The sequence below is a fragment of the Felis catus genome, chromosome D3 (genome assembly GCF_018350175.1).
Source record: "Felis catus isolate Fca126 chromosome D3, F.catus_Fca126_mat1.0, whole genome shotgun sequence".
NCBI classification, from domain to species: Eukaryota; Metazoa; Chordata; class Mammalia; order Carnivora; family Felidae; genus Felis; species Felis catus.
Window position 1 is genome coordinate 19,808,113 of NC_058379.1, and position 15,478 is coordinate 19,823,590.

The 15,478-nt window shown below is 43.2% G+C and overlaps 1 protein-coding gene across 4 annotated transcripts in view; it reads right to left on the reverse strand.

The window, feature by feature from the left end:
• Positions 1-236: 236 nt before the first annotated feature.
• Positions 237-15,478, reverse strand: part of LOC101091563 (sodium/glucose cotransporter 1-like) — a 57,922-nt gene continuing 42,680 nt past the window's right edge. For all 4 annotated transcript variants that reach the window (XM_045042329.1, XM_045042328.1, XM_045042331.1 and 1 more), the window contains 4 exons: positions 8,337-8,505; positions 5,723-5,938; positions 3,331-3,430; positions 237-1,026 (listed from right to left, as the gene is read on the reverse strand). In XM_045042329.1, coding sequence (XP_044898264.1) covers positions 599-1,026; positions 3,331-3,430; positions 5,723-5,938; positions 8,337-8,505 — 913 coding nt within the window. In that variant the 3' untranslated portion in view covers positions 237-598. The remainder of the gene's footprint in view (positions 1,027-3,330; positions 3,431-5,722; positions 5,939-8,336; positions 8,506-15,478) is intronic.

The following is a 15,478-nucleotide window of genomic DNA, read 5'->3' on the forward strand; positions in this document are numbered from 1 at the left end:
CTTCAGCTCCACCAGTGGTCCAGACAGGAGCCAAAGTCCCACCTGTGGGCAGCCTCGGCTTCAGCTGGTCTGTGAGGTCATTGGCAGTGGACACAGCACCTGTAGGTGGGAACCCCACGTGGGGGTGAGGCTTACATTACATGGCATCTTTGCCAGCAGGGCATACCTTTAAAAGGAGGAGAGAACAAAGCAAATGGAGGTTGGGCATAGGAAGGAAATGGTTACAGTGAAGTAAACACAAGCAAAAATCTCAAATATATCTAGAAATAAAAAGCCAAAATTAAATTTAAAGTGAAAGTCAGTGTTTATGCAGTAGAGCCATTTGGAGAAAATGACTCATTTTGTAAAGGAACAGATGTTCTCATTTGCATAGTCTCTGGAGTCGCAAATGGACTTCACCCTGTCCCCTCAGCGTGCATGCCCTGCAGCTGGTGGCACTTGATTTGTGACACTGAGGGAGTGTTTACATTAGTGTAATCCTTGGTCCCATATCCATGAGTCTCCTGGTAGGAAACACTTTCTCCACTGGATGATGAGGGACTCTGGAAGAGGCTGTGGTTTGCTTGCTCTTCCTAGACACCCCTGGGCCCCAGCTGCCTTAGTAGTAGTAGATGTGCAACAGGACTATGGTCAATAACAAGAGGAACCCACTGGCATTGGTAATTTCTCTCCTGAAGGGGATCTCTGACATGTCACCATACTTTGTCCCTTCCCACATGTCACTGCGGTTTGTCCCTTCTAATATGTCACCACTCTCTGTCCCTGTATGTACATCATGGCACTCTGTCTCTTCCAAAGTGGCACTGTGCTCCGTCCCTTCAGACGTTCCACAGCACTTTGTCCCTTCAGACATGTCATGGCACTTTGTCCCTTCCAATATATGCTCTGTCCCTTCCGATATGGTACCACACTCCATCCTCTCCTTGGCTACTTCTTCTGGGGCCAGTTTGGGGCCAGGCTGTGGCTCCAGTCCACAGAATGCATTCCACGCTTTCCAGAAGCAGCCCTGGGTCTCCTCAAATGCATCTGGAATAGAGGGAACAGGCAAAGGTCAGGATCACAGGCCAGGACACAAGAAGGACTTTCTATGGTGTCATATCTCAGCAGTCCCAGAGAAAGACCAAAAGACTCTCTCCAATATGATCAGTCCTCAGCCCCTGCTATGGAACATCTACCACCATCCTCAGAGACATGGGAGAGTGGGATAAGGGGCTTTGGGAGTTTGGCAGGAGTGGGGTGGGAACTGCCTGGGGCCATGCTTGCCTTCTACTGGCAGAGCCTTCAACAGGGCCCAGATCCTGGAGTGCCTACCCTTCTCTGTCTTAGGCATATGGCCGAACACAGTTCGGTAGGTTTAGGGCACAGGACTGCTCCTCTGAATCTGCCTCCCCAGTCGCTACTCTCTAGAGGATGGAAGAAATCCCCTGATTTCTGGACACTGCTCTCCTTGGCAAGCTCTCAGAGAATGTTTTCCTCAGGCAGGTATCAGTCTCACGGCCTGGCCCAAAATAAGGTACTCTGGGCACTTGAAGGGGAAATCACTGATGCTTTTCAGGAGGCAAAGGAGGGAAGTCTAGGATTTATAGGGAAGTTTCCATTCAAATTAGTGAGAATGCCTTTCTGGGACTTAAAACTGCCCCCTGTCTGTCTGTACAGCTCCTGCTGGCTGCTCCTTTGGCCTGTTCAGGCTCGGGTCAGCACCACGGCTAGCTCCGGCACACCCATGTGGGTCCAGCGGCTGCCTGCAAAGAGTTCCCTCCTTGATTACCAGATGGGCATATCTCAGTTCGAGTGTGCACCCAACAGTGTTCGTTGTGACCTGTTCTCTGTCTCATTCTGTTGGGCAGCATCCATGCCAGCTGTGTCCCGAGGCTGAGGTAGCACCATGGATGACAGAACCCATCAGCCAGGGACAGAGGAGCCTCTGTTACACAGGGAGGGCTGCTGCAGCAGGAGGACCTCAAAGCCAGGGACACAGATCTCTGCTGCCAGTGCTGAGAAGTCCCGAGTGGCACATTCTCAACACCCATGTTATCATATTGTCATGCAGCTGCCAGGCCCAAGAGGCTACTGTATGTAAAAGGCAACTGATCATTTTGATGATGGCCCAAGCTATATGATGGGCAGTGGGATGGCCAGTGGCCGAGAGCACACATTTTAGAGTCAAACTTGCCCATGTTTACATTGGTGCGCTATTTCTGCCTGATTATCTGTGGACCTGGGGCAAGTTACTTAACTGTTCAGTGCCTCAGTTTCCCCATCTCTAAGTGGGGATAATAATTGTACCTATCACACACACCTTTCACACCACCTGGCACATCCCAAGTGAGCAGTAAATATTAGCCACTGTCATTATCATCATCATCATCATCATCATCCACCCATGACTATGGAGAGAGGAAGAAGAGGAACGGGAGGTGCACCAAGAACAAGCACCTGGCACCTAACAAGCCCGTTTCCCCCCACCAAGAGAAGAGACATTCCCAGAGAGTCCTGCATCCTCCAGGTGTGTGGGACAACATTGCTTAGGATAGGCCACTCTTCTGCTCTGCACCTGCCCCCAGGGCCTCCTCTGCAGATGACAAGAGGGAGCCTGGGGCCTCTTTGGGCTCTGAACTTCCCTAGCAGTGGTGGAGGGGGGCCCCAGAAGGCTGCCTCCTCCCCTAAACTCACAGCCTCCCTGGGTACTCTCTGCCTGAGACTCAGGACTAATCTCATTAGGCCTTTATCCCTGTTTGCGTCAGGGCCACAAGAAGCTCAGGTCACCCCCCCCCCCCCCACCCATGGCCCCAACACTTTTTTTCTGACCCCATCTGCCGAAAACCTTCCTCTGGGCCTTCTGGAGTCCCCCCTCTCCCCGGAACATTCTGCTTCTGCTTGCTGGGACTGAAATCTAACTGTCCTCAGACCTCTTTTCCTGGAGCCCTCTCTCCCTCCCCTCCCCCAGGTTTCTCTTGTTAAGGCAGGGCATCATCTCTATGCGGCTAAATCCAATGGCCAGTCCTAAGGCTTCATCTTTCTTCACTCATCAGTGTTTGCCTCTCCTCCAATGGCTTCTCCTGGGATGTCTCTTGCTTCTGCCTGGGCCAGATCCCTTGTCTCCTCCCCCTGCCCTGCCCTTCCAAAGGTGGCTCACTGTGTCTGCTGCCTCTCCCCAGCCCAGAAGCCTCTGCATAGATGTCCAGAGGCATCTCAACCTCAACAGACACCCCAGAGGGGGCCTCTGCCTGGAAAAGCATTTCTGAGAGGAGGGACCATGGGGCAGCACAGGCCACATCCACCCAAAACACTATCAACCAGGACCTCCTGCAGGGTTTGGATCCTTCTCACCTGGGTGTGCTTGGGGTGCTGGTCTCCTCCTTTGTATTTCTGCATCCAGATCTACCCTTTCCTCTTGACTATTTCGTAAACTCCAACAGAGCCGGTGGAGCTGGGGAGAAAGCGGGGGGCATGTCACCATCTAGGGCCCTGTCACACAGACTGTACCCGGTCACAGCCAGAAGCTGGGCACCAGGGTCTCCATGGACTGAGATGAGACCTGGTTGTTCAACTCCAACAAGAGACAGAAGGAACATGGGGTAGGGAAAGCATGGCACTTGGGGACCTTGGATTTCAATTCTGGCTCTGGTACTGTGTGCTTGCATGGCTTTGGCACAGGGGACACAAACTGTCTGGGGCTCAGTGTCCTTCAACTATACAGTAGGGGTAGGAGAAAAAGTGCTCAGAGCTCCTTCCAGTTCTAAGAGTCCAGGAACCTGTGCCCTTCAGGATGAGAGCAGCCACCTGTCACCTTGGTCTGCTTCTTCCGGTGGAGGAGGAGGCCCTCTGACTGGATGAGTGGACAGGGCAGACCCGGGAGCTGCTTTCCTTCAAAGAGCTCCTCCTGCCTGTCAGAGTTGAGCACTAACCCAGCCCAGAAGAGGCTTTACCTGGTTTACCTGGCCCCCCACTGAGCTTAGTTACTCAGACTCAATAAGGCATTTGCAGATGCAGAAGGAAGTGTTCCTTCCCTTCTGCTCTGTGACTTTGCTCTTGTCCTGAAAACATACATGGAAACTTTGGGAAGTAACAAAATCCAGCCAATTGTTGTTGTTGCTGTTTTTAAGGGCCAACTAAATGAGCATTTCCACCAAGCCTATCCTGGAATAGATTTTGATCTATTGTACCAGACTCATTATATTTGAATCCCAGCATCCCCACCCCAACATATGGCAGGGATATGAACAGGCTGGGTTGGCCCCTCTCTGGCCAGCCCACTCCAAGACCTGCCTGAGCCCCACCTCTCAGACTAAAATGTTGGAACTAAAGTTCTGTTGTATTAATAACAGAGACTGGGTTTAGCCTCTAATTGCTTCCTGATGATGCCATATGTGTATATTTGCCTTCCCAACGACACTATCAGCCCCTTTGGAAGAGGTTGCTGGGTGCACTAGAAGAGCCTGGGTTCATGTGCTGTCCCTGTTGTCCCACCTCCTCTGGTAGGCGGTGAGAAGAGGGCCTGGCCCACTGACACTGATCCATAAGTTCCAGCTCTCCTGTTCACTTCTCCCTCCCTTGTTGGCAGCTGCTTTGTGTTCTCCAGAGCACCTGGCACACTGGGAGGCAGGTGGTAAACAATCAACAAATACTTGGATGCTTGAGAAGTGGGCACAACCAAACAGTTGAGAGGAAGAGAACAGCAAAGAACACAATCTAGACAATTAAGACCCTGAGCAACAGGAAATCAAGTTCCCTACCCACCGCCAGATTCTCAAGGCGCTGGGAGCTGGGCAGTCTCCCAGCTGTCACTGATGCAGCGGGTGTGCACATCCCACACCCCTGGTTGTCCTCCCCATATGCTCTAGCCCTCTTCCAACTGGGCTCTGTGCACAAGAGAGGAGTGAATCAATTGGAAACCACCGACCAGGAAGCATAGCCAGAGGGGAAACCCAAGATTGAGGGGGAGACCCTGAGGCAGTCTTCTGAGTTCAAGGCTTTTACCCAGAACCTAGGAAAAGCTGCAAAACAGGCATGTAGATCTCATAGACTCATCTTCCTTCTGATCTCCTCCCTAAACTTCAGACACAGTAGGGCTTTCTGGCTTGGCCAAGTCCCTGTCCTGCGAAGCCTACTGGCCATGCTGATGGAGGTGATGTAGGGGAGCCAGGTTGGGGCCCAACCCTACCACTTACCTATTTGTGGTACCTTGGGCAAGTGACTTAATTTCTCTGGGCCCAGACTTCCTATATTCCAATTGGGGTGACTGATATCTACTTCCTGGGAGATGGGAACAGCAGCTCAGGAGAAGGCTGAGAGGCACCCAGCCCTGAGATGAGCCACCAGAAGCTTCCAGTATTCCAGTCCCCTCCCCCTTCCTGATGGCTTAATTCCCTGAGGATGGGTGGAAGCTGGGACTGCTCTGATTACATTAATTCACACTGAGGTTAGTGAACTTAACACTTCTAAGGAAAATTTGCATCTTAAAAGCCAAACTTCTCATTCTAAGTGAATATCTAATTGGTGAATTGTTGGAAAGTCTTTTGGTTTAGTTTTTATAGCAGGGCCCTTTCTCTGTTTTTGCCTATTACTGACCCATCCCCCAAGCCCAGTCCCTAGCCCTCCCTCTTTTCAAAAAGAATGCAGGAATTCAGTCACTCTCTCCCAAACCAGCAGAGCCTAGTTACTGCTCACGGGGACTCTGGGACTGAGGGTTGATCCCAGAAAACCTCACAATAGCACTTACATGTTTATCGGGAATTGGGTCCGTGAATAAGGAGATCCCCAGGATGGTGAAAAGGCTGACTATGAAGAGGATTACAGCAAAGTAGAGGTAGTGCATGCCACAGATGATCAGGGGGCACTTGCTGTTTGCCCCACAGCTCCAGGGTCCGTAGGCAAACTCAGACAACATTCGAGAGAAGCCAATCAGAAGTCCTCCGGTCAGTCCCCAGAAGGCACCCTGCCAAAGGAGGAGCCCCAAGAGAGTCATCTGGAGGGGATGGGTGGTGAGACAGACCATCAGCCTCACCTCCCCACCAGTTGAGTTCTGAAATTAAAATCATCATCATAACAAAGGCTTTAAATATCTTGTGGAAGGAAGCAGAATGTAAGCACCAGTGAGGAGACCATGCCTTCTTGGGCTGAACCAAGACCTGAGACACCTGCACTTTCTCTTAGGTCAATCAGAGAACCTGAGAAACACTGGAAACGCTTTTAAGTAAGATCATAAAAAGGCATCTCAAACATCATGTGTCCAAAAGGCTGTGGTGACACCTCCATCTCCCTGGTTGCTCAGGTTGAAACCCCAGGAGTCATCCCTGGTCCCCTTATTTCCATCCTGCCCTACCACCAACCTATCAGCAAATGCTGTTGGCTCTGCCTCCAAAGTATATCTGGAATCCCATCACCCTATGGCTACCGCCCTAATCCTGAAACTGCCATCTTCTCTCACATAGGTGGCTTCCCTTCCTGGCCCCTGCCTGCCCACTGTCCTCACAGAAGAGTGAGCTCTTCAAAGCATGCATTAGAGAATGCGTTGTCTCTGCTTAAACTCTCCAGTGGCTTCTCATGGCCTGCCATCAGAATAATTCTCCACCCTACCCATCAGTTGACTTCACCTGGCTCTGCCACTCTCCCCTTGGTCATTCCACTTTAGCCACTGCATGCAAACTTCCTCCTGCATGTTTAACCTGCCTGTTTTGCTCTTGGCTCAGGCCTTTGCACTTGCCCTTCCCTCTGCTTGGGTCTCTCCCTAGATCTTGGTATTTCTGGCTCATCCTTCAAGGTTCAGATTCAAGGTCACTTTCTTAGAAGTCTTCTCCTACTACCTTGGCTAAGGTCCTTGTATCCCCCCTACCTCTAGTGCCTGCCTTGCCACCCTCTACTATCCTTTTTTATCTTTTAAACAATACTGCATCACTATCAGAAATCTTTATCTGCTTATTGGGTATAATCTGTCTCCTCCAGCCAGACTGTCCACACTTTAAGAGTAAGGACTTCATCTTGGCTCTAGAGCTGTATCTGGAGCTTGACTTAGATGGAGATGGATGTCAGAGGAGACAGAAGATATGGTACATGGGCAAACATCTTGGAAAAAGGCCTAAAACCAAAAGCCAGGTGGACGATCCACAGGAACAATTTATTGAAGGAGATGTGCAGAACGGGAAGATCTAGAAACAGATGGGCAGCAGAAGCCAGATGAGCATGCCATCTGAAGCAGAGTGGAGGAGAAGGCCTAGAGAAACTCTCTAGGTCAAAGGGGTACCTGCAATTGCTTGTAACCTTGGACAAGGGGTGTCAGGGGAACCCCTGAGCAGATTCCCAATTTTCTTTGGCAGTAGGCTCCAATACCTCAATGCTGGTGTCATCATTGGGAGGCAGATTCTCCTGACAGCCTGACCCTCTTGCCCATGCCCTTGCCAGCAGAGGGCAGCAGCTCTGGCATCTGCAGTCCAGCCACCCTGCCCCCCCACATTCTTGGTGCTAAGTTGAGTCTTGGTGAGCTGAGCAGAGCAAGGAGCTCTGGCAGGTTGGTCTAGAGGACTGGACACCTGAGATGGGCCTATAGGAAGCACCAGTCATGTGGAAGAGTAAAAAGATATTCCTGGCAAAGCAAACAGTGTATGCAAGTGAAGGGAGAACAGAGAAGGCATAGGACAGTTAGGTAATCAGCACTGCAAATCAATTGGAGTAGCTGGGGCCCAGGGGCTGTGCATGGAGAGGGCAAGGGCCAAGAGGTAGGCAAAAGCCAGATCACATGACACCTTAGACACTGTGCTCAGGAACTTGTGCAAGGCCCAGCTACTCGGTGCTGCTAGGGGAAACAAGTTATGATTCAAATAACAAACAAAATATTCTAGCAAACCATGCTTTCAAAGTCTTATTGATAAAATGATTGAATCATTAGTAGGAATCTTTATTTAGTTTAAAGTGTGAATGGAAGATATGGTCTTCACTATAGGAAGGGTGAAAGGAGCTCATGACTGTACATCCCCCTGTGACCCTGAAATCACTGAGTATGACGCATCCATGTACAGAGGCAACAGAATTATATTTTCCTACAACCAGATATGTGTGAAGAAGGAGCATGCACACTGCATCATCTATGTCATGGTTAAAAGTGGATTACATTGTAAAGGGAAGAAAAACAAATTAGAGCTCACCTTTTCCCTGAATGCATGAGGGGGCTCAGACTAAGTCTACCCAGGAGGAAATAATCTCTTGGAAAGCAATGATGCAATGGTGTGAACTCTTGAAGCACAAGAAACCCTTCTAGGGCAGCTCTTGCAAAGACAACTATGATGTGAAGGCAAGTCCTCACACTCTGTCTTGCGGTGGCCATGCCAACACCTACCTACCTTTTCAGTGACTCTCTTGCAAAATACAGCAAGCAGGAAGATGGCAGCAATGGGCGGGGTCAAGTAGCTCATAACTGCATGTGTGTATTCAAATAGTCGTTCACTGTATTCTGTTTCCATAATAGGGACCCAGAGGATAGTGACAGCAAGTAATATTATAACAAAAAACCTGTAAATTAAACCAATAGTCAATGGCAATTTGATGAGCTTTATTCCCCCCGCCAGTAAAATATCTATAAACCATAAACTATTAGCTCAATTATTCCTTAGATTAAATTCAGAGGCCCATTCATAAATGTGGAACAGAGGAGACAGCTACATACCTAAATACTGATAGAACCATAAAGCTGAAGATAAAAATCATTTAACTTCTGAACAAATAAAACTGTCCATTTGCCTGTTACTAGACCATGGATAGATTTTCACCACATTTGGAGGGTGTGTTTGGTCAGTCATGCTTAACATTATAGTACATGGAAAATATCAAATTCTTGAGGATAGCACGCTATAAGAAATTTCAGACAGATTAGTACAGCACATAATTTTGAAGATTTTGACAGGTTCAGAAACTTATTTAAATTTTGCTAAAAATTTTATGAAACTGAGTGGAGGCTCCAAATATTCATTATTTTTTCTTAAAAATTTTTAAATGTTTGTTTATTTTTGAGAGAGACAGAGAGACAGAGTGTGAGCAGGGGAGGAACAGAGAGAGAGGGAGACATGAATCTGAAGCAGGCTCCAGGCTCTGAGCTGTGAGCACAGAGCCTGACGTGGGGCTGGAACTCATGAACCGCGAGTTCCTGACCTGAGCCAAAGTTGGATGCTTAACTGACTAAGCCACACAGGTACCCCCATTATTTTTTCTAAGTAAAATATTGTAAAATATGTATTGATATATAAAATTACACTAGATTACATGTCATCCCAATGATGAATAAATCTTAGTTCTGTATCAACAAGGGCTTAAAAATTATAATTTAGAGTGAGTGACTATAAGATATGAAGGACTAATTCCTTGATAATCAAAGAAGACACAAGGATGTGAATTCCCACCCAAGTAATGATGTGATAGTTTGCATGAGACTAATCCTCCCACAGTAACAATGATAAGTTGTGGGCCAAATATTAAACTGCAACACTCAGGGAGCCAAAAAGCAGGTAGAAATGGGAAAGGATTTAATCCTTGAAAGAATACAACCATAGTGGATGCTATCTACACTACCCAGCTTTTCTTCTGAAGGCTCTTCCTAGTTTGCATGGTGTGGGTGGCTAGAAATTAGCAGAGAGCCTCACTATTACTAGGTTGGGGTATAAGAAGATAGAGGATGGGGATTCAGAGTGGTTGAAAATGCTATGGGGGAATTTTAGAAAGGAGGGAGCTACTGAACAAGGGGGTCCAATCTGTGCATACACTTCCCTTATATCCTTGGCTGATCCCCAAACTATACATGTGTGGGAGAATCTCCAAATAGTCTATCAACAAGTGGCTGCTGGAAGGTTGAAAGAGTTGAGCAGACTTCAGTGGCTGCCTACACTGGGAGAGACAGAAATTGGGAGTTGGAATCTCATAGAGTTAGAGGGACTGTCTAACCACCTTAGGCTTTTCACTGAAACTCCTGAAGGGCCATGCCTTAGAAGTAGAGACTAACCCAAGACTAAGAATTTGCCATAAGACTGAGTGAAACTGAAACAGACCCACCCTAATAAAGTATAAAAACAGACCTCTGCAAGTTTAAGGTGATCAGCTAGTAATTTACCCACATGCTTGAACCAATACACTTTAGAAGACCATGATCAGAGTCTCTACAATAATGTATTTATTCACAACATTCAGTATACAATAAAATTTACTAGGCATGGGAAGAAATAAGAAAATGTGATCTTTAGTCAAGAAAAAAGGCAACTGATAGAAACAGACCCCAAGATGGCTCAGATATTAAAATCAGCAAAGACTTCAAAGCAGCTATTATAGCTACATTAAAGGACTTAAAAGAATTGATGGTTATGAGAGAATAGATGGGAAGTCATAATAGAAAACTGGAAACTATAAAAAGTTTAAAAAGGAACCAAAATAAAAATTTTAGAACTGAAATTCCAGTTCAATATATGACATGAAAAATTCACTGGTTGGCCTTAACAAATTGTAAATGGTATAAGAAAGGGCCAATAAACCCAGAGGCAGACTGATAGAAATCTAAACTGAAGAACATAGGGAAACTTTTAAAAATTTTAAAATAAACACACCTCAGTAATCTGTGAGACAATATCAAGAGGGCTAATATGTGCGTAAACAAAGTCATAAAGAGGAGAGATGAAACAGAAAAATCGACAAAGAAACAATGATCAAAAATTTCCCCACTTTGGTGAAAACCATTTATGTACATATTCATATGCTCAGCAAAACCAAATCATGATAAATATAAACACATGCACACATACCCTTAAGCATATAACAAAACTGCTCAAAACCAAAAATGAGAAAATCTTGAAAGCCATAGGGGGAATAAAAAACATTACAAATAGAAAGCAGCACTATGAGTTTTGGTGACTTCTTATCAGAAATAAGAGGTCAGAAGAGAATGAAAGAGCATCTTTAAAGTGGTGAGCAAAGTACTGCCAATTCAGAATTATATACCCAGCAAAAATATCTTTCAAAAACAGACGAAACAAAAACATTTTCCAATAACCAAAAGCTGAGAGAATCTGTCACCAACAGACCTGCATTATAAGACGTGCTGAAGAAAATTCTTCAGGATGAAGGGAAATTACAGAGATGGAAACTTAAACCTAAGGTTGTAATGATGAGCACCAAAAAGGTAAAATATATGGGTAAATATAAAATGCTACATATTTATTTTTTCTTATTTTAATTTAGTTTATTTATTTTTTTAATGTTTATTTTTGAGAGAAAGAGACAGAGTGTGAGTGGAAGAGGGGCAGAGAGAGGGAGACACAGAATTCAAAATAGGCTCCAGGCTTCAAGCTGTCAGCACAAAGCCAGACATGGGGCTTGAGCCCACAGATTGTGAGATCATGACCTGAGCTGAAGTGAGCCGTTTAACTAACTGAGCCACCCAGGTGCCCCTATTTTAATTTAGTTCAAAGGCAACTGACTGCTTACAGCAAAAAATTATATTGCTATCACTATACTATATAACAATTATATACACACATATATATGGGGTTTATAATGCACAGAGAGATAAAATATATGACAAGCATAATGTAAAAGATGGAAGGAGAAAATGGCATATACTGTTGTAGGGTACTTACATTTGACATAAAATGATAGAGTATTAACTCTAAGTAGACTAAGATAGATTAATAATGCCTACTGTAATGCCTAGAACAACCAAAAGAAATTAAAAACTATTTCTAATCATATTAATGATGATGTTAAATGCAGATGGACTTAACTCTCAAATTAAAAGGCAGAGACTGTGGGTACCTGGGTGGCTCAGTTGATTGAGCGTCTGACTTTGGCTCAGGTCATGATCGTGCAGTTCGTGAGTTCAAGTCCCGCACTGGGCTCTGGTGCTGACAGCTCAGAGCCTGGAGCTTGCTTTGGATTCTGTGTCTCCCTCTCTCTCCGCCCCACCCCTGCTTGTGCTCTGTCTCTCTCTGTCTTTCAAAAGTGAATAAACATAAAAAAAATTTTTTTTAAGGCAGAGATTGTCAGATTAGATAAAAAAAAATCAAGATTCAACTATATCTGCTTTACAAGGCACTCACTTTAAATATATTTAAAGGTTAAAAGTAAAATAGATTACAAACACTAAGCATAAGAAAGCCAGTGTGGGCTATATTAATAACAAAGTAAGCCTCAAGACAAGGAGTATTATTAGAGACAAAAAGCTACATTTCATAATGGTGAAAGCATTAATTCCTCAGGAAACCATTACAAACATAAATATGTAAGCACCTAATACTAATACTTCAATATGTATAAAGCAAAAATACTCAGAGAATTGCAGTGAGGGAGAAATGACAACTACACAATCACAACTGAAGATTTTAATACGCTTCTCTCATTATAGAATATACTGAATGTATATACGTATAGGTATAACATACACACATCATATACATAAAACTATATATACAATATATAACAGAACTAGACAAAAATTAAGAATACAGAAATATCAACACATTTCAAAAGATTAAAATGTCATATAGAGTACATTCTTGGATCACAGCAGAATAACTTAGATATCAGTAACAATAAAATAGGAAAGTGCCCACTACTTGGACATCCAACAGCACACTTCTAAATAACCCATGAACAGAGGAAAAAATCACAAGGAAATTAGAAAATATTTTGGACTGAATGAAAATGAAAACACAACCTATCAAAACTTGTGGGATGCAGCTAAGGCAGGCCTTAGAGGGAAATTTATAGCTTTAAATGGTAATCATAAAAAATAAGAAAGGTTTTAAGGCAATGATCTGAATTTCTACTTTAAGAAGCTATAAAAAAGGAGAGCAGTGTAAATTCAGAGTAAATTAAAAAAAAAAGAAAGAAAAGAAAAACAGAAATTGATGGGGGAAAAAACCCACAAAAACCAAAAGAATCAACAATTCCAAAAGTTGGTTCTTTGGAAAGATTATTAAAATTGAAAATCCCTTAGGCAAATTTTATCAAAAGAAAGATAACCCCCCACCACAAATTACCAATATCAAGAATGAGAGTTGGATTATTGCTAAAGATCCTACAGATTTTAAATGGATAATGAAATTATGGGAGGTGCTCAGAGCCATCCCAGTGAAGATGCTTCTGAACATCCTGCTTACCAGTATATCAGGGAATGCAAAAACCATGCTAGGCAAATAACCTGCACCAAGATCAGGACTGAAATACACTACTTGGGTGATTTAGCTTGAGAAGACTGATTACCAGATGTAATGAATGCAGTCTGGCAAGATGGCTTCTCCTAAAAGCATGTCAAAAAATGCATAGATGATGGCACAAATCCTTAAAGGTATGGAGATTACAGAATATGAGTTAAAAGTTATAAATCAGATGTTGGGAGTTTGCATTCTTTTTTGTTTCAATGTTTTATTTAATTTTGAGAGAGAGAGAGAGAGAGAGAGAGAGCAGAGCAGGGGCAGAGAGAGAGAGGGAGATGTAGAATCCAAAGCAGGCTTCAGGCTCCAAGCTGAGCTGTCAGCACAGAGCCTGACATGGGGCTCAAACTCACAAACTGTAAGACAATGACCTGAGCCAAAGTCAGACACTTAACTGACTGAGCCACCCAGCACCCCTGGAGTTTGCATTCTGAGATGTGACCACAATTCTAGATGATGCAAATATTTGTTTAAGCTATGTTAATAAAGGTACAGTTGATGCAAATGTGTGTGAGTAGCAATCGAGTGTCATGCTGACCATTTTTTTTTTCTTATAAGCATTATTTTTTTTTACCGTTCATAGTCAGATATACATCTGAAATAGATTTTGTGTATGGTGTGAAGTAAGAGTCAGCATTCTTTTTTTCCATGAATAGCCAAATCACCCAGGACCATTTATTCAAAATCCTTCTCCCCATCAATTTCTCTACTGCATTATACTGGAATCTTTGCCATAAATCCGGTGACTGTATATCTGTGGGCCTTCTTCTGTATTCTGTCTGTACTATATTCCATTGATTTAGACAAATCAAATTTGGTACAAATATTTGTACCCAAATCACATTGTCTAATCAGTATCACTTCATAATAGATACTGGTATCTGTTAACTTAAATCCTCCAGCTTTGTTCATTTTCAGGAATTGCTTTGGCCTTTCTTTTCTTCTTCTTCTCCTTTTTTTTTTTTTTTTTTTTGTTTTGGCTCTCTTTGCTCTTTGCATGTCTGTCTTAATTTTAGAACTGGTTTGTCAATTTTTACACGCACAAATAAATCTACTGCAATTTTGACAAGGATTACTTTGAATATGTAGAATAATATGAAAGGAATATAGTGTCAATATTGAATCGTCTAATTCCTGGATATGGTATATTCCTTTATATACTTCGGTCTCATTAATTTCTCTCAACAATGCTTTGTAATTTTCAGCAATTTTCCCACTTTTGTGAGATTTATTCCTAAGTGTTTGATATGGTTTAATGACACTACAAATGATAATGTGTAAAATATGATTAATTCTTATATTTTGATCTTGTACCAGTCTTGTTAAACTCACTTTTAAATTTTAGCAGTTTGTCTATAAAGTCTTTTATGATAATTTTATTTCTATCCCCATGCCATTTATTTCCTTTTCTTACCTTTTTGTGCAGGATAGTACAACTCCAGCAAAACTTTGAATAAAAGTGGTTGTGGTGGACATTTGTGTCTAGTTCCCAATCACAGGGGAAAATATTTTCAGATGTAAACATTAAGTATGATACATACTATAGGTTTTTTAAATATATATGTATATTAAAACATACATATATATTTATTTTTTTATTTTTTATTATTTTTTTTTAATATATGAAATTTATTGTCAAATTGGTTTCCATACAACACCCAGTGCTCATCCCAAAAGGTGCCCTCCTCAATACCCATCACCCACCCTCCCCTCCCTCCCACCCCCCATCAACCCTCAGTTTGTTCTCAGTTTTTAACAGTCTCTTATGCTTTGGCTCTCTCCCACTACATATATATTTAAAAGCCAGAGTAAAGAAGTGCCTTTAAATTCCTAATTTTCTAAGATGAAACAATAAATAAATAGGCATTAAACATTCTAAATTATTTTCATCTGTTGTGATGATTGTATTATTTTCTCCTGTTTTCAGTTAATGTGTTCAAGTACATTGACTGATTTTTGAATTAAAAAAAACTATTCTTGCATTCCTGGAATAAACCCCAGATGGTCATGGTCTATTTTTCTTTTTCTATGTTACTGGACATGCAAATATTCTGCTTAAAATTTCTGCATCTATGTTCATATTGGCATGGTATGTATTTTACCATGTTTTCTTTAAGCTTGCCTCAATCATATTTTAAAGATATCTCTTTTCAATGAGTTCTCAGGATACAAAATGAACATACAGTAGTGTACAAAATCAGTAATGTTTCTATACACTAACAATGGGTTACCTGAAAAAGAAATAAAGAAGACAATCCCATTTACAATAGCATCAAAAACAATAAAATACTTAG